At 45.2% G+C, this 17,662-nt stretch overlaps 8 protein-coding genes and 1 long non-coding RNA gene across 11 annotated transcripts; 3 read left to right on the top strand and 6 right to left on the bottom strand.

Moving 5' to 3' along the window:
* Positions 1 to 390: 390 nt before the first annotated feature.
* LOC120450256 (exocyst complex component 1) lies at positions 391 to 3,700 on the bottom strand. The gene is given in 7 exon segments (XM_039633146.2): positions 391 to 926; positions 1,005 to 1,512; positions 1,575 to 1,779; positions 1,782 to 2,055; positions 2,118 to 2,567; positions 2,629 to 2,856; positions 2,914 to 3,700. Coding segments are annotated over 7 exon segments (2,667 nt in total). The 5' UTR covers positions 3,568 to 3,700; the 3' UTR covers positions 391 to 578.
* A 197-nt stretch (positions 3,701 to 3,897) lies between these two features.
* LOC120450259 lies at positions 3,898 to 4,768 on the top strand. The gene is made up of 4 exons (XM_039633149.1): positions 3,898 to 3,994; positions 4,056 to 4,117; positions 4,395 to 4,564; positions 4,624 to 4,768. Exons 2-4 carry the CDS (start codon positions 4,072 to 4,074, stop codon positions 4,678 to 4,680), a joined length of 273 nt encoding a protein of 90 aa, XP_039489083.1. The 5' UTR covers positions 3,898 to 3,994; positions 4,056 to 4,071; the 3' UTR covers positions 4,681 to 4,768.
* LOC120450258 (DNA-directed RNA polymerase III subunit RPC7-like) lies at positions 4,769 to 5,673 on the bottom strand. Its single transcript, XM_039633148.2, has 3 exons — positions 5,412 to 5,673; positions 5,210 to 5,338; positions 4,769 to 5,152 (listed from the first exon to the last, which is right to left on the bottom strand). The coding sequence occupies exons 1-3, from the start codon at positions 5,553 to 5,555 to the stop codon at positions 4,793 to 4,795; spliced, it is 633 nt and encodes a 210-aa protein (XP_039489082.1). The 5' UTR covers positions 5,556 to 5,673; the 3' UTR covers positions 4,769 to 4,792.
* A 155-nt stretch (positions 5,674 to 5,828) lies between these two features.
* Positions 5,829 to 7,323, bottom strand: LOC120450257 (RAB6-interacting golgin). The gene is made up of 3 exons (XM_039633147.2): positions 7,133 to 7,323; positions 6,352 to 7,048; positions 5,829 to 6,295 (listed from the first exon to the last, which is right to left on the bottom strand). The coding sequence occupies exons 1-3, from the start codon at positions 7,230 to 7,232 to the stop codon at positions 6,067 to 6,069; spliced, it is 1,026 nt and encodes a 341-aa protein (XP_039489081.2). The 5' UTR covers positions 7,233 to 7,323; the 3' UTR covers positions 5,829 to 6,066.
* Positions 7,324 to 7,608: 285 nt separating this feature from the next.
* LOC120448792 (ubiquinone biosynthesis protein COQ4 homolog, mitochondrial) lies at positions 7,609 to 12,024 on the bottom strand. 3 transcript variants are annotated; one of them, XM_044006038.1, is made up of 5 exons: positions 11,932 to 12,024; positions 8,537 to 8,806; positions 8,264 to 8,468; positions 7,855 to 8,078; positions 7,609 to 7,783 (listed from the first exon to the last, which is right to left on the bottom strand). In XM_044006038.1, the coding sequence occupies exons 2-5, from the start codon at positions 8,773 to 8,775 to the stop codon at positions 7,627 to 7,629; spliced, it is 825 nt and encodes a 274-aa protein (XP_043861973.1). In that variant the 5' UTR covers positions 8,776 to 8,806; positions 11,932 to 12,024; the 3' UTR covers positions 7,609 to 7,626. The 3 variants fall into 3 exon arrangements, with proteins under 3 accessions (XP_043861973.1, XP_043861974.1, XP_039486917.2); XM_044006039.1 differs by having other exon boundaries at positions 8,537 to 8,763; positions 11,932 to 12,000; XM_039630983.2 differs by lacking the exon at positions 11,932 to 12,024 and having other exon boundaries at positions 8,537 to 9,790.
* On the top strand, positions 8,056 to 8,506 carry LOC122756453. Its single transcript, XR_006356481.1, has 2 exons — positions 8,056 to 8,193; positions 8,276 to 8,506. It is a non-coding gene; the product is annotated as an uncharacterized LOC122756453 (long non-coding RNA).
* LOC120448791 (UDP-sugar transporter UST74c) lies at positions 9,950 to 11,598 on the bottom strand. Its single transcript, XM_039630982.2, has one exon. The coding sequence runs from the start codon at positions 11,370 to 11,372 to the stop codon at positions 10,257 to 10,259; it is 1,116 nt and encodes a 371-aa protein (XP_039486916.2). The 5' UTR covers positions 11,373 to 11,598; the 3' UTR covers positions 9,950 to 10,256.
* Positions 12,025 to 12,251: 227 nt separating the features above from the next.
* LOC120448980 (enolase-phosphatase E1) lies at positions 12,252 to 16,486 on the top strand. The gene is made up of 6 exons (XM_044006057.1): positions 12,252 to 12,530; positions 12,582 to 12,726; positions 12,784 to 12,846; positions 14,714 to 14,767; positions 14,901 to 15,925; positions 15,984 to 16,486. Exons 1-6 carry the CDS (start codon positions 12,330 to 12,332, stop codon positions 16,233 to 16,235), a joined length of 1,740 nt encoding a protein of 579 aa, XP_043861992.1. The 5' UTR covers positions 12,252 to 12,329; the 3' UTR covers positions 16,236 to 16,486.
* LOC120448979 lies at positions 12,745 to 14,720 on the bottom strand. The gene has a single exon (XM_039631241.2). It carries the CDS (start codon positions 14,634 to 14,636, stop codon positions 12,921 to 12,923), a length of 1,716 nt encoding a protein of 571 aa, XP_039487175.2. The 5' UTR covers positions 14,637 to 14,720; the 3' UTR covers positions 12,745 to 12,920.
* Positions 16,487 to 17,662: the final 1,176 nt, after the last annotated feature.

Raw genomic sequence — 17,662 nt, 5'->3', positions numbered from 1 at the left:
CATCTCTTTGGGTCTCAGCTATCTCTTTTGATCTTGAAGAGCTCTCTTTGACCTTAGGAGTCTGTTTGAACATGTATATTTTACGATCAGCTAAAAATACTTGGAGTATTCTTATTTATGTATGTAAATACAAGAGGAAAGACGGAACCTTTTAAACAAAAAGCCAAACTTCTATCGCTGATTATTAGAGGCTAACGTATAAAAGATCAAGTTCTTTACCAGTACGATCTCTACAATTCTACATACACATGTATATAATTTAGTTTACTCGCATTCTTCGACAAAAACTGAGTATTGGCTATTTAATTTTACCTTAGAACTTATACAATAATCATCATCAATTGCTAGCTGTTGAAAGTTCCCTTTAAGGCTTTTTCTGCGAGTCTTTACTTAGTTTCGTTGATTTTTGTCTACGTGATCCCTCTCTTTCAACGTTTTGAACTTTCGCAGATCCACATCTGTTTAAATATACGCGCCATATATTTTGCAATCAGCAGAAACAGCGCTTTAAATACTATTGCACTTAAAAATAAAACCCGGTTTAAACGCTCCCTGACTTTCAGATGCCAATCCCTAGATCAGTGGGAGCGCGCTATGTCCGAGAAGAAGGCGAGTATGTCCTGAATGTTGAACTCCAGGTTGATCATGGCGCCGGCGTAGCACTTTTGGATGCGCTCCTCCAGGTAGTTATACTGGGCAATGAACTCCTCCTGCATGGCGTGCCAGACCACCTGCAGTAGATTCTCCTCCTCGCTCAGGTGCTTTTCCACCTTTTTGTAGAGGTTCTCCAGCCCTTTCTTCACCTCTCGCGCAGGATATTGAGCGATTACCTTGCGGAGCTCCTGCTTGGAGAAGGCCATCTGGTAGCTGATCTCCGTTTCCTTGACTCCCTGGGCCACCTTAAGTTGCACGCCTTCAAAGAATTGCTGCAAAAGCAGAAGGGAAATTTATGAGATGGAGATCCACTTATATGTTTATCGGGGAGGTCATTGACTTTGGCTTACATTCAGTTTCTCCAACGGCCGGCCGAAGTACTGAGTCACATACGCTTTAAGCGCATCGTTGTAACACTTTTTGGCCTCCTTTTTCAGGGCATCCAGACCAGGAACCTTAAGCTGGGCTAGCAAAGCGTACATGTGGTGGTAGTTCTCCATGCGCACTACCTGAACTGGTGTCTTGGGGTGCTCCTGCGAATGCAGTTGGATGCCTTCAAATATGGCATTCACCAGCTGCAAGTACCACTTCTCCATGTCCGTGCGGCGATCCGATTTCCGAAATATGCCCTCCGCAGTTTGGGCAAAGTTTTCGAAGTTTTCCACATAGGGCAGGATGGCCTTCGATCGTTTGTGCAGCTTAGCCTCCCGGATAGACAGCAACTGGTTTTGCATAAAGCGGTCGAAGCTCCGCTTCACCTGTACCAAGGCAGACGCGAAGGTCATGCTGAGAAAGGAATGTGTGTCCTGGGCGGACATGACGTGCTGCGTAAGTCGCACAAAAACGTACAGAGAATAGCTATGAAAAAGAAGTAGTTTAACTATACATGCCTATATCCCATAATTATATGGATTACTCACAAACTGTCTACACGCTCAAAGCTCTGGATGAAGCTAACCAACTCAGGTTCTAGGCAACCGAAAAGACCCATCATTAGTTTACGCACATCCTCGTTAATCTGGCGGTCAATCCGCTTCTGTGGAACACCATCAGCTGATGGCGACACCGCTGCTGATATGATTGACTGCGACATGTCCACCGCCTTCTCCATCTCCAATGTGGTTGGGTGTTCTTCGTCGTCGGACTGATAACGTCCATTTGAAAAAAGTTTATGCAGAAAAGCTGTTCCTGCAGGGCAATTGGTTCCAGCTCAGCTAGAACCTTTTCCAACAGTGCATCGAAACGAATTCGATCCGCTGTCTCCACGCCAGGACCCCACTGATCCCTGTTGATTCCGAGTGTGCCATAAGGTATTGTGGAAACTGCGGACTTTCTAGAAGACGTAGACATATCCAGATCCTCCCGAGAGTTTCGAAGCTTCTCCGTCACCTGAATTTTAGCCTATACATTGGCCGAGAGCAGTTGAGACTACAATTTTTCACATTTCGTTGTTGATGTCTTACCAAATTGAAGAAGTTTCTCACATCTCTGTCATAAATCTTGCTTAGCGATGCTGTGTACACACGCATTAGGCCATCGTAAGTCTTCCGATCCATTGCTTTTGCCCAGTGCATAAGCTCCGTATAAGGCGTCAGTTCCCGATGGACGTTGGAATGGTTAGGCAGCGTAAGTTCGGTGCTGGTCACCTGCATGTCCCCTATTTCGTTGCCCAAGTGGATGAAAAGGTTGTTCATAAAGCGACTGACGGTGGCCGAGAACTTTTGTTTCCACTTTTCAAAGCGCTTGCGTTGGTCCTGGACCGCCTCCAAACGAAGCAGAGCGGGATCTATATCACTGTTCATGGCCTGTTGCAGGCACTGAGCAGCTGCAATGGCTGCCTTGCGTCCATTAGCCGTCTTTAAATCGGGTTCATCCAGAGCCTGCTGCTGGCTGTGCGGCAAGTCCAGTTGACTCTATAGAAGTAACAGAAGTGTTAAGCACAATAAAATAATTGGGTATTCTAATAATACGCACTATAACTTTGTTGAGCTCCTTCATTAGCTTGATATTGTTATTGTTGGCAATCTCGATCATGGCATTTTTCCCACCAATTTTCTCCATGGTTTCCTTGACATGGCCCAGAATATCCTCGTAGCTGTCAAGACGGTTCTCAAACTTGTCTGCCTCGGAGATAGCGTTGTCGATGTGTTCCATCATTTTCAGTACCTTCTGCTCCGAAGCAAGAACACTTTGCATATTGGCCTGCGAGATAAGAAGTTATGAGTAATGGATTCACGTTGAACAAGTGCAATGAGTCACCCCATCTAAATCATGAAGCTCCCGGGACAGCTGGTCTATGAACTGCTCAGCATCCTTGATGGCAAAGTCGCACTCGGAGAAAAGTTTGCCCAGCTCATTGGCCTCCTTGTCTGTCAAAGCGGTAAACTCCTGGGCCTCCTCTTCCTCGTCCTCCTCGTCATCCGTGTGTTGCGTCTTCTGGGCCGCTCTGCCTAATGCAACTTTTTCCGGCGACTTCTCCGACAGCCAGGCTGCGGGCACATTCCGGAACTCCGCACGCTGGCCACGCACGCTCTTTTGGATTTGGCGGTTGAGCACGGCCAGAAAGTTTTGGCGCTCGTGAGGGCTTAGGGCGTACCATTTATACAGCTTCTCCAACTGGAAATCGAACTCGTGCGTCTCAAACTGTTCGTTCCGGCCGTCAACCCACTTAATCTCGTCCAGCTGCCAACTTCGCTTGCGCTTGTACTCGCCCTCGCGCTGCTCCGACTGCTTGACGAGACACAAAGTGACCACAGGCACCGGTGGCGCCGTGGTAACCACGCAAAGGTAGCAGGGCTTCTTGTCTTTCTTCTTGATCACCGTCACCACAGAAAGGAGGCGTTCTCCGGAGGCCAGGAAGAGCTCCTTCTGCAGCGTGTGCTTGATGTTGGCCATGGCGCCAATGGACAGCATGGCTGGGAATGTCTTCGCAAGGCACTGATCTCAAAAAAAGTCCTTTCAAGAATCAACAACTTGCCAATTGTTTGCACTTGCAATTAGCAATTGGAGAACGCCTCCGCACCAACAGCTGATTTAACAGAGCTTATGCAGAGGCGTTTGCAGACTATCGGTTAGGAATGAGCGAGAGGCGTATCACACTCACGCAGTTAAAGATCATAATTTTAAAATAATACCATTTGTTTGTTAAGACTACAGATACCAAATAAAGTGTATTAAATAAAAATAGTTTTGAACGAATTGTGTGTACAATATACATTGTATGTTTTTAATTGTATTGTAATATCAGGATAAACGCTCGTGATCTCATCACCAACTGTAGGGTAGATATTAATCTATAAGCCCAAAACGGTCACACTGTTCAACACAAGGTAATCTACGGGTGAGTTTTTATGCGAAAAAAATTTTGCTGCGAAAATAAACCCATATTTACCCATTTCCAGCAACTTCCGAGCAATCATGTTGGTTAAGCACATTGTCAAGCAGGGTCTTCTGCTCAAGAATGGTGAGTTTGAGTGGCCCAACAGCCTTTTTTATCAAAACTGCTAACCTTAAAAATTACATAATGTGGAAAAGCTAAGAGAGGAACTTCAAGGAACTGCGGAGGAATGGTTCCTCCTCCAATCTTGAGAATAGCTATTGATAATTTCAGTATTAGCCAAATAAATATCGGGAGTATCTTCGATGAGATCATTATCCAACTTACTTTCCGATGGGATTTCCCTTTTTAAGAAGTTTCATACGCACCATTCACGGTAATATTCTTGTACCTTTCATTTCAGCTGGCGCCTTGTCGCGTGCCGCTTACCACGGTGGACATGGTCCCCACTCCACCATGAACGATCTGCCCGTGCCCGCTGGAGACTGGAAGGAGCAGCACAGCCAGAAGAACGCCAAGTACAACGCCGCCCTCATCACTGGCATTCTGGTCCTGGCTGGCACCATTGGATTCGTAAGTTGCTGCCATAATCTCGTAATCCTATACTGGTCTAATTGCGATACGCATTGCAGGTGAAGTCTTCTGGTATCATCCACTTCAACTACTACGTGCCCAAGAGCCTGGACTAAGCCAGTCATCCCTTACGTGTAAACTAATCCAACATTTGTGTTAAATAAGCTTAAAGTGGCGACGTAGTAAATCACAGATCCGAAAGTATTCAGTTCGATGGTTTTATTTGTCTCAGTATACGGGACCATCGTCCAAGTTGTCGTCCTCATCATTGAAAGCTTCTCCGTTATCGAAGTACGTTGCACCGTAGTCGTTGTCCTCGTCCATCTCATCATCCAACGCCGCCTCCGGATCTTCCTCCTCCTGCTCGGAATCCGATTCCTGCTTGGCATCGTCCTGCTCACCGCCACCTGACTTCAGTTCCTTCTGCTCCAGAACCTTCAGCCTGTCCTCGATGTTTGTCTTCTTGGCCAGCAGCTTCGGCTTCGCATCTGCTCCACGACGTTTTCGACTGGAGATGTTTAGCTCCTGGGGCATGGCTTTATAGTTAAAATCAGGATGAGCTTTGAGTTTCATGCGCTCCATGGCTTTCTGGGGGTGTTAAAACAGGATTATAAGCAGTCAATGTTAAATAGCTAGGAATATTACTTCTCGCCAATCCTTGTGCACAAGATTTTTTGTGTCCTGACTTGCGGAGACTATGTAATAGGGGGAATCTCGCATTCGGTTCAGGAAATCCTCCTTCCACAGGAGCTGATAGTTTTGTGTGGCGGTTGTCTGCAAATAATAAGTAAAATAAGCAAAATGTTGATCACTTCTTGGGGACTAAAGTAAATGGATTTATACAAACCTCTAGGGCAGTCGGTCTGTTCAATACAGGCGGAAATGTAGGTGGCGGCGCCGTCTGCACCGGCATATCCTTTGTGCATCCTAGCATGGCCATTTGCTCCGCCGTGAGGGTGCCTGTCTTGCCACCCCTTCCGCGGCCTGCCATTATGCTAGTTTTAGTTATTTAATTTGTTTAGAAGCACTTATTTCTGATTGTATTATTTAGCTTGCACGTTTATTTCACTCTAAAAACGATCAGCTGTTGACGCAACTGGAGGTGTTGCCACCTAGTCAAACCCAAACAATAACACAAGTAACGCGCCTAATAGTCGGTTTTTAATACCCTTCTTTTATTAAAATCTCAATACCTCAAATACCAATTTTCACCAACATAAAATTACACTTGAATTTTACACATAACATATACATACATATTTATTTGCAATTTGCACTTCATCACTTATGCTATGAACATTAATTACATACTAATATTAGAGCGCATTCCTCATATTGTAGGCGTGTTTTACATTTACGATTCCATTACAAATAGCCAATGGAAAATTAGTAAGTAATTTTCCAATTAAAAATATAATATTTAAGGGAGCAACGAATTGAAACAATCGGTCAGTTTAAGCAAGGCAGCGCTGATAATTCGAATTCGAACCTTTAAGCTGAGTTTACATTTGGGTTTGGGGGCTTTCTGGGGTTATATCAATTGGTTGGCAATCATCGGCTGGCGACAGACCCACTTTCTGCATCAACTCAGTGAGCTTCTGTGCTTTGCGGTCCTCGTTGTGGGCAATTACTGTGCAAAGATGCTCGGTGAGCAGCTCCTTCTTTTCGGATGCATTGTGCAGCTCTATCTTGGCCCGCAAGAACTGAGCCTCGATCTTGACGTATTGTTTTCTGTGCAACAAAAATATTAGTATTGGGAGCACAAGTATTTAGCTACGCTTACTCACTCTACATTGGAAAAATGTATGCAGGCGTTGTCGATCTGCTTCCTCAGCAGGGCTACGTCCACAGCCAGATCACTTTCCAGCTTAGACAACTCGTGACGGATCTCCTCGATTTTTCGTGACTCCGCCGCCGTCTTCTGGGTGTGCTGCTCGATGGCCTGGTAGAGCATTTGCTTCTTCTGCTTATTTTGCTCCTCGATCATGCGGCGATGTTGTTCGAAGTCCTTCAGGGAGATGCCCTTGAAAGGTGAGTCTGTGTTAAGGCGCTTCCGGGAGGACGAGTCCTGGGTACTCGGCAGGATGCTGCCATCATCCGTGGAGCTAGTGGTCTGGCTGTCACCGCCACTTATCTTCAGAATCGAACTGTCGTCGGTGGACGTTCCCTCAGCATCCGCATACGTGGCGGGGGATTTCTTATCTCTAGCTGTAGCATGTCCATGGTAGAGTGCCTCGATTAATGAATCGGAAAGTGGGCGCTCCAAATTCAGCGATCCGTTCGCTACGTCATCTTCCGCTGCGGGAGTGGGAGTTGGTGGCTTTTCCGTGGGAGTCGCAGTTCCCGATTTGGCCTTTTTCGCCACATCCGGTTTTTGTATGGGTTGCTGTGGTTGCTGCTGCTGCTTCCGCAACTGATCCGCTTGCCGGAAGATCCTATCGGGCATACGCCGAATGCCGGGTTGATTCCGGAACGCCTGCTTTGCTGCTCACGCACACATAGGCAAAGGTTTTTATTATAAACAGCTAATTGTTTACACGCTTTGTGGTTCATGCATAGTGATCTAACCTGCTTCCAGACTCGCAGGCCTTTTGCCCACACCGCCCTCCTTTACGCCCGTGATCTTGAGGATCTCGTCGTGGCTAAAGCCATTGAATTTCTCAGTCATGGTGTTTAACTTAGGGATAATTAGCCATTAAGACAATGGACCGAAAAACAAAACAACACATCAGCAAATGCAAACAGAACGAGTGGAGTTGCCACATCGGATTAGGTACCGATGCGATCATTCGCGGATATAGGCTGTTCTCACTGTGCTTGAACTCACTTTTAAATAGCGTACAAGTTGATTTCGGTTAAATAATTAATTTAAGTCGACAAACTGCATTCGTTTTCTTTCTTATTAATTAAATAATATTTTTTTAAAAACGGAAACATTTAAAAACTTTTCGGCCTTACAGCAGCCGTTGCCAGACCACTTTCCCACGATCGCGATAATAGTAATCGATAGCATTAATCGAAAACTTATAAATTCAAAAACAAGCTTTGAAAAAAACGCCCTATCAGGCTTTATTCAACACAGTAATTCCCAATTCGGATCGCAGCTCGTGGATGTTCTGCTCCCAGCGCTTCTCCCAGTAGACAGGCATCAAGGGCTTGGTCCGCTTTCCGTTCTCCAGGGCCCACGGCAAGTAATGCTTCAAGTACGCACGCCGCTGCCTAAGCACACGAAAAAATAAACAAACGTGTGAATGGAGGTATAATTAGAGATCCCAGTTCACTGAACTCACTTGGGACGTAGGCGAACTGCTCCGAACACCGCGCCACCATAGCACATGGGCAGTCCGGTGTTCAGAGCCTCCACCCACTTGACAGCCACCTCGCCGAGCATATTGGTGGGCATGTCCAGCACCGTGTGGATCAGGTCGTGGCATTCGCGATACCGCGTCATCAAGTAGGCCAACTTCGGGTCCTCCAGAAACCTCACGGCCATGCGACTGTCCGGCGTGACTTGCTAAAAGTGGGTTACCAAAATTATTGTCGAATCGATGGACAAACACACAGCGGACATTAGGGTGAACAATTATGCCAGAACAAGTATATAAGCTAATAATTTTGAAGATTTTTTAGTACGTTTTTTTTCTAAATGAATAAAAAAAAAAAGAATGTACTAACGATTCTTCCTACCGCACTACTTACATTATCTTTCAGAAACTTCACGTAAGCGGCTCCAAAGGTATCCGGTGGCAAGGTTTCTAGGTACTTGAAGTCAATGGTGCTGGTGTGGATGCGGGGCTTATCGGCCATGATGCGCTGACCCTCCTCGCTGGCCTGCATGGTGTCCAAAATAGTCCACAGAGCATCCTCTCCAGTCGTCTCACCCAAACAGGCGATCATGTCATGGCTTAAAGAGTATCAATTATAACAATTACCGAGTTTAAAGAGACTTTTGAATCTATAAAGATGCCCTACCGTCTTGGATCAAGAAGAGCAGCAATAGAAGAACCTGCTCCTAGGAAAACCCGCTGGAAAGGCGATATCTCGATACGCTCCTTGAGGTACTGACGCTCGAAGGCATCCTGAGGCTCTGCCTCGGGTGCTTCTGTGGCCACCGCTTGGCCATTAAGTTGGGCCATGTGAAGGCCTCGACGCAGGGCCAGCGGCTTTGGTAGACGCAAACAGCGTTGCATCATGATGATCTGTGGATTCATAGAGGAGATATGGGGAGGTGCACCCGGTGACCTTATCAGCAAGATCGTCGGCATCATCATCATTATTATCATCATCATTGCTCACAAACATAACCCTGACTACCTGTCTTCGGTTAAAGCTTGTCTTTCGAGCCGTACGTATGTACGTGCCCACTTTCAATAGCAGCGAATATGAGCAAACAATTTGTCCATAATGTGGGTACGCGGACGGCGCTGATGCTGACTAACAATTTACCTCACCGCACGGTTAAGTCTGTGCAAACCTGTTTCGGCTTCCTCATTACCTGTCCCCACTCCGAATCCCTCACTTCACCACCGCCTATCAATATTGCGGGGTCCCAAAATAAACCAAACGAAGTGCTGCCGGGGCACTGGCACCACATTCTGCGGCTTTATGCCCGAAATCAATGTCGTCATAGTTGTTTCTTTGGATAAATGGGTAGTCCCTGTTTATAAGATAAGTTAATAATAGTTAAACAACTATACAACAAAGCGATCTGTTATTTACGCCCTATCTTATGATAAGTAACTGGGAAATAAAAGCTGTTAACACGCTAGTTACCAACTAAAATCTAATTCTAGATACCCGTCCTTAAGCATACATATTTCGTTTGAAGTGAACAGTTTCAGCTGCGCAAATATATTTACCTTTAAAACAAAGGAAAAGACTCTTCAGCAGTCCGAGTCTAAACAAAAGTCTATTGAGGCAATTAACAAAAGAAACGGAAAATAACAGCCGAAAAAACTAAAGGCGTGCAATCTAAAAAATACTATTACCACGCGCAATCTCACTCTTGTCTAATAGTATTGTTGCTTTTTATTCAGACAAAAAAAAACCCAAGACTTTGATAAGGGTAACCAGTAATCGGGCTACCCATCCCAAGTTTCCCGGTCGCTATTTAAGTAGTCACGATGAGCGATGACGCTGCTGGATACTCCGGCACTGCAGTACTTTGTTTTGCAGCAATCTCAAGGCAGCAACGCGTTTGCCCAGAATAGATAAACAACCGATTGAACACAACGTAGTTTCGTACTTTACCTATTTAACACAAAAAAGTAATTAGAAAAGCACATGTGAGTGCAATTTTTCTGCTTAATTAGAAAGGTCCGAGTTGTGGGCCTTATCGGAGGAGGCAATCTTATCAATAATGACCCCAAGAAAGAACACAATTGGTTATCTGGCCCACCCATGTCGAAGGAGGAGCGGTAGTCGGTGTATTTCTATTTCTTATGACACTTTCGATGCAGGAAACAGTTGCATGCAGACAAATGTACAAAGTGATTAAAATTACATAATTGCTAAATTACACTCTTTTAGAAACATTGCTAGATATATATGTACAGAGACGATGCGCTGTGTGGTTGTAGGAAAATCGAATACGAAGTCGCAAATCGCAAATCGCAGATCGCAATGGAGTACGTAGTACGTAATACACTAAACATATCGTATGGCTTTGGCTTGAGTTTGAGCTAAGACGAAGCTAGACATTCTCGCCGCGGGTGCTGGGCAAGTGGTCTTGCTTATCGGGCGCTCGCTTCCGCCGAAAAGTGACGTACGTGTACAGCAGACTAGCCAGCACGCTAATGTTGATCCCGATACAGTTGAGCCACGAGAAGACATAGTCGCCGCCAATGAACATGCCCAGATAGGTTACGCATATGTTTTTCAGGCAGCCCACAATGGTGGTGGTCAGCGCGGAGTTGAACTGCGTGCACAGGATAGTGCTGTACGACAGGATGAAACCCATAACGCAACTGAGCAGGAACTGCAGCACAAACACTGAGTCATTCCATTGTCCGAAGTTCAGCGCCTGATCCAGATCCCCTGTAACATAGTTGAGGGCCAGCGCAGGCAGAAACATAAACAGCGAGTTGTAGTACATCAGGCCGTACTTTCCGATCTCCGAGGTGTCGAGTTTCTTTTTCACATACACGCCATTTGAGGCGGTCAAGGCGTTGGTGATCATCACATAGATGTATCCTCTCATGTTGAACGACAAATCATCAGAGGCCGCCAGCAGGGCTCCACCAATCATGGCGTACACGCTGACCTGAACCGCATTAGATGGTCGCAGGCCCAGGATCTTGAGCTCCAGCAGCATGGTCATCAGGATGGAGAAGCGTCGTAGGGCCGCGAACATGGGCAGACTTAGGGTCTTTGTTCCGCCCAGTCCGAACATCATGTTTCCCAGAAATATCAGTGGCAGTGGAAATATCTTCGAGAATGTATTTCTCTGAAGAGGTGGAAAGTTCACCAGTTTCAGGCGCTTGCCGACGCCCAGGACCACAATGCTAGCAGTTAGCTGGCCGAGGCTGAGGAACAGGAACGAGGGAAAGTGGTAGGAGGTCAGCACCGTCTTGTTTACCACCGTGATCATGAAGGAGGACATGCCGTAGAATAAAGCGCTTCCGATCTTCTTGACAAACAACGCCGAGTCCTCGCGTTCCCGGTGGCTCAACTCCTTCGAACCGGATCCATTCAGCAGCGATGCCCCACCCGATCCGCCCATCTTCTCCTCCTGCTCCCTGCTTCCGTCATCGCTCTCCAGGAGCGGCTGCAGGTCCAGCGTTGTGTTGCCGCCGCGCGAGACACTCATCGTATTTGCGGGGGGGCTGGTATTTGAATTAAATCACTTTCGTCACTATCGTTCGTTCGGCGGAGACTATCTTGCGGCGCGCACATTTGCTCACTTTTTTGGGGCCACTTTGGGGCCGGGGAGGAAGCGTTCCCACAGCACATTAACGAGTATTTGCTATTTTTACCGACGCGAAATCGCAGCCATTCTTCCCGGAACATATGTTCAGTGTGACCGTGCCAAAAATGTCAAAACATGCTCCACAATTGAAATACCCTAAATATGCCACCACTGTGACTTAACAGTTCCTGTTGTATTGCTAGCGGCATGTCAATAGAAAAAATATAGAATATGCTAACTATATATTGCAACAGTATCCTTTACGAGTCACATTTCCCTATTAATAAGAATCAAACACTAAAATTAAACCATAAGCACTATTTCTCACGTAACAGCTCATTAACTGATTTCACAAGATCTCTACGACAAGAAACTGTTCGCTCATATAAAATTGCTTTAACCGATGCCCGCAAACACTTTACACCGATGGATTGCAAATCCAATAAATAAACAAACTTACCTCAGAAATTTTAAGCCAAATAATTCTGCACAAATTCTTTTAACCTACACCGCTTGCTAATCAGCTGTTTTGTACGAATAACAATAACACTGTTACCAACAGCGTACAGTGGCAATATACTCCATAACATAACAAAATGTACAGAGCTTTAACACTTTGAATTATTAATTCTTTGCGCCGTTTCCAAATATATGAATTTAAGTTTATTTTTTAAAATAACGCAGTTTTTTATTTTCGTTCTTGATTTTAAAGTAAGGCCATAGGCAAACTTTTTTTTTTACATTAAGTCAAATAAAAGTTTGCTTCGTTCCACTGTGCAAGGCATATAAATAGTAGTGGCAACGCTGCCCGGAAGACCGAAATTGTTTGGTTTTTATTTTGACAACAAATTGGATAAAATGAGTAGCTCAAAAGCGAAAAAGTCCAGCAAGGGCGACCAAATCCCAAAGCCCATTAGCATTAAGAAGGAGAAGATCGAAGATGACCGGAAGCTGCAACCGATTTCCCACTACATAGACGACCGACTGGAACTGGTGAAACAGATTTTTGGGACCTTAAAACCGAAAACTATTATGAACTTGGCTCCAGAGTTCCTAAAGGTTTGTTATAGTTCTTCATATTAAGAGTTATTAAGTTGCACCTTTACACAGAAAACGCCCCTGGACGAAATCGAAGAACTTTGCCTGGAGGAGCTACTCTGTTTGTCTACGAAGCGCCTAAAATCCATAATAGAAAACACGAAATGTCCCACAGACACGGAGAGCTCCGAGGATTCCGATGTAGAGCACAAAGAGGGTATGTTCAAGCACCTTGTACCTTATAAGCTTTTTCATTATATTGCTATCATTTCAGAACACATCTCGCTAGAGGAGATTTCGTCCGACAGCGACATTGGAGGTCAAGAATCGCGAAAAAGTGAGTTGGTGGCATATGATACATTTAATTTAGAGGTTTTATCTGTGTAATCTGCACAACTGCACGCCGTAAAGTTAGCCACCGTACTTGAACTTCTCGCAGGCAAAGAGTGGCGACACATAGAATGCCCGCAGGATACAGACATCCTCTCCTACGCCGATAACCACGTTATCCGAATCCTCCTTGCCCACCTCCAGAGTAACTACAAAGTCGCCAACCTCCAAGCAGCCCTTCTTCCGCATAAAGTCCACTCCAAACTCAATAGGAGTGTAGTTGCACTCGTTGAGATCCTTGGTGTACAGAACAGGGTGCATGTTACGGCGTAAATGAAGCGCACGAGCCATTTCCACCTTGCACGTAATGGTTTCCGCATCATCTGTCTCCTCCAGCGGCATCATAACATACACTGGGCAGTAAATCTCAATGCGCGAAAGGGCCACACTGGCGGTCTCGCAAGTGGTGAACAAAAAGATGGCCTGGCACTCAATCGAGCTTATTGTGCGGATGATAAAATTCACTATAGTCTGGTACGAGGTTAAGATGCTCTTTAGTACCATCTTATTCTGGACCGCGCCAACTCGATAATCTTTGATGGGCATCAGCTTTTTGACTATCAGCGGATATTTGTTGCACCACGGACTTTTTTGGATGTGAATAGCGTCGACCTTCCACAGGAAATCATGCAACTCAAATCGCTTAAAATCGCTACAACGCTCCAGCGGAACCGTGCCAATTACTGGCTTCTTCTGGCACTGTGAAATGAGAAGCACGTCCTCCATAATGTAGTTATAGACGCAACAGTTTACGTTGAACATGTCCGGTATCCAAATGTAGTCCACCAGCTTTATGATGCCTAGGAGATCCAGCATGTTGCTCCGCACATACTCAAAATCTATCATTCCGATCAACTTTAGGTTGAAATCAGAGTTTATGGTCTGCCGCACGGCACGAAGGAAGCTCTTGCATCGTATCTTGGGCAGAACCACATAGTTGGCATTCATAGACGCAGCCAACTCAAGATCCTTCATGTACAGATCGGGATATAGCTCCGGATCCAGAGCGTGGCACTGTCTAGGAAGCTCTATAAAGTCGTAGGAAGCTACCAGACCGGCATCTATGATCATAACGGTTAGCGCTTCTCGCAGGGTCTTCACCACCCTACCCCTAACTTCACGTCCGATCAGCACAATATCGCCCAACTGAACGGAGGCGAGATAACAACGCAGATTGATCACGAATACTATTTCCTTGAAGCCTTTGTAGCGGTAAGATTCATCCGTGGTGAGTGTGACGACTCCACCTCGTGCCAGCATCACGGTGCAGTTGTTCCTCAGTCTGCCAACGCGACAGCACTCGCCGTTTATCTCCACAGCCAGGCCAGTGGTCAGACGTAGTTCCCTCTCTACAGAATGCGCCGAGATCGCAATGTTCATAGTGTCCAAAATAGCTTTTAGTTCATCGGGCTTATTGGCCACCGCATCGACGTGAAAGGTGTAGGTTCCATTTTCCAGCATACGTCGCAGCTCGTCGTGAGTGGTTTCCGTTACCAGTTTGGCTACAAGACCCAAATGGTAGTATCGCTTCCGCTTCCGCCGTCTGGCATGCTTCTCGTGAGCCTCACATGCCGCTTTGAAATCCTTTAAACGCTGCTCCAGGTCATGTTGTCCATTAAGCCGCACCGTAAACTTCTCCAGATGATTCTCGTCCTCCGGCTGCTCCTCCTCCTCACCCTGATCCTCACCCGTCTGGCTGTCTAGTTGCGGCGATACCTCTTTCTGGTTGATCGGCATCTTGGCGTGCAGTTAATTTAAAGTATATTTACGCACAATTTGTAATGCAATCTGTGTCGATCTTGTCTGAATTTTAGCTAAGAAGAAGCTTAGATCCAAAAAAACGAGCAATGGGAATGAAAACAAAGAGTGTGAGTATCAACTATATGAATGTATAAAAAGTAAACAAAATCGAACGAACGAAAGATGGCAACTGCCTTCTGAGTCTGTGTCCGTTTGACTGCAAATTTGATCAGGTTACTAAGGTAAACTTTTCTTCCACAGCGGGCGGTCAAATGAGCGTGCTGGAACTGTTGGAACTTCAGGCGCGTGCCAGGGCCATCCGCTCCCAGCTGGCAATGGAGCCAATCACCAAAATAGAGGTCAAGTCGGATGATGATAATGACGAGGTACCAGCGGAACAGGTTCAGCGAAAAGAAAAAGAAAAGCGCAGCACTAAAAAAAAGGATTCGGGCAAGCGGAAACCGCAGGAATCAGCTATTGCAACATCTTTTTCCCAGCCAGATAGCAGCAGCAAGGAGCAGCAAGCTCCGAGAAAAAGAATCAAGATTAAGAGAAACTATCGGCAGACTTCAAAGTCGCCAGAGAAGGAAGTTCCACCTCCAGCATCTGCTCCTTCTCCCAAAACATTGGTTACAGTTAACGATATAAACAAACTGCCACGTTCCAAATCACGTTCGGCCTCACCAGATGTGATTCCCATACAAACGGAGCCTGAAACTCTCCTGATCAGCGATAGCACGGATGATGAGGCCACAAAAAAGAAGACAATTGAAACAACTAAGCAAGTCGAAGCGGACCCACCAGCCCCAGTCATTGAAAGCGAGCCAGAGGAGGGAGAAGTTCGCGATGAACCTGAAGAGCCAGCCAAGCCAGATGAGCCAGCCAATCCAGAAGAGTCTACCGAGTCAGAAGCAGCTGCTACATCGAACGAACTGGAATGTAATAAGCCACAAGAATCAGATAAATCTGATAAGCTCGATATAACAATTGATAAGGAACAGCCCTCGGAAGAAGCTCCCTCAGCTAATATCCCTACAGAGCCCAAGAAGCCAATTGCATCCGAACCAACTGCCCTTGACGACGAAGATCAAAACGACGATGTCATTTCAATAGGTGGTGATCTAGAAATGATTGAGGAAATGACGAAGGATGACCATTCACCTCCAGTGAGCATCAAAAGTGAGAAAAAGGAGAAGATGCAGGATCCCGAGGAACTGGACAACGATGTCATATCCCTGGACACAAGCGAGGACGAACGCGACAAACTTCAACAGCCAGACTCCGAGGTATTTTTAAATTACATTACAATTAAATTTTTATCATAAAAAATATTTTTGTTTGAAGTCCTGGCGCTCACGCTACATGAAGAGCTCCAAGGTCAGCCAGGTGCTGGCCGAATCGCGTTTGGGAAAACGCGTTCGCGACAAACTCAAGAAATCAAAACGTAGCAAAGTCACCGCCAGCGAGGAGCAGTCCAAGGTCGAAAAGCCGGATTCGTTTACTTCTAAGCATGAAGACGGATCCATTGAGCAATACCAGGAGCTTCTGCAGCACCGACAGCGTAAAACATCAAGCAGCAGCAAAGGGGATAAATAAGTTTACCCGCTATGGGCGGGATTTATTGAAAAGTCGCGTACTGACGCACGGCCCTAGTTTATATGGCATATAAAAAGTCAAATAAAAATCCGCTGTCCTCGTGGGCGGTAAAGAACAAAAAATTTGAATATATCGTGCTAAGCGGATATTTAATTTCTTATTCGTATTTTCTTATACTCTATTCGAAAAGCATGTATGCGCTGAGTATAAGTTGAAGTAACTGCTGTTGTTTTTAAATTTATTTATTAAATATTATGTACATTCTTTAAAAAATTTAAGGAACATTTAAAAAAATGATTATATATTGTACCCCATTCTATGGAGATCCTATTTATTTTAAATTAAATAATTATGTATATATTATTTAACTCTGTTTTTGTATAGGAGATTTGTTTGTGTATTTGATGAGTCGACTTGATTTCTTGTAGGGTTTAGTTTTGTTTTGTAATTTAAAAGAAAATGCGAAAACTATGCCTTTCCCTTAAGGGAAGATTGCGTGGGTCGAGTAGCCTGGAATAGGCACGACTGAGCATTGATATTACTAGTCATAAACAAGCTGAAAAATCATTATGTACAAATTTGAATGGAAGGGTTTTAGTTTAACCCAGTTTCGGCTCCCCACCCGGTTTTCTATACATATAAGGATTCAGCTCCACCCGCCACTTTATCATAGACTTTGCTCGATTTCTAATCATGCGGTTACAGAACATGTCCACACAACTCTACACTCGAACCTACTCCCACCACTTTTCACTGTCCTCCTGGCCATTCCACTCCACTCGATTTGTTAGCCACCCCAGTTCGGTGTTACTGGTCTGGTCACTGGACTATATCTCAATTATGTTGCTGGGGGGCGGCGGTTGAAGCGTGTTGCACCATAAACGATGATTGTTTTATCAGAGACTCGGGCGTGTTGATAAACTGTTTTAGCAACAACAAGCAAAAATGGTCCGGAGAGTTGTTCTCTGAGTGTCATTTTTATATTTGAAATATCTAATACGCATGTCCTGTGAGCAGAGGGTAGGATTCGTTTACTTATACGGATGTGTGCTGTTACTGCGAATCCATCAAGTGGGCGCGAAGTATACATATAAAGATGGCATGAGTTTAGAACAATTGTTTAAAATTTGTTGTATTAATATTGTCTATTCAATATTATGCTTATATCTTATATTCTTTAGACTTTTAAAAAACATCTAAACTTAAATTATTTTAGAAGACCAAGTAGCAGGAACCAAAATGAACTTTCTACTGAAATGCCCCACGTTGGGCGCCAAATAATAGAAGTAGCTAGTGAATAAGACAAGCACATGTTTTGCCAAGCTCTACCACCCTGTCCCTTACTAGGCCGTGTGGTTTTTCTCTTTTTAGTCCGTAGAACGCCCCCGCGGCGAGAAGTAAACAAAATAGCAACAGAGCGTTGCCCG

The sequence above is a fragment of the Drosophila santomea genome, chromosome 3L, assembly GCF_016746245.2.
Source record: "Drosophila santomea strain STO CAGO 1482 chromosome 3L, Prin_Dsan_1.1, whole genome shotgun sequence".
Taxonomy (NCBI): Eukaryota; Metazoa; Arthropoda; class Insecta; order Diptera; family Drosophilidae; genus Drosophila; species Drosophila santomea.
This window is presented reverse-complemented; position numbering and strand designations above follow the sequence as displayed.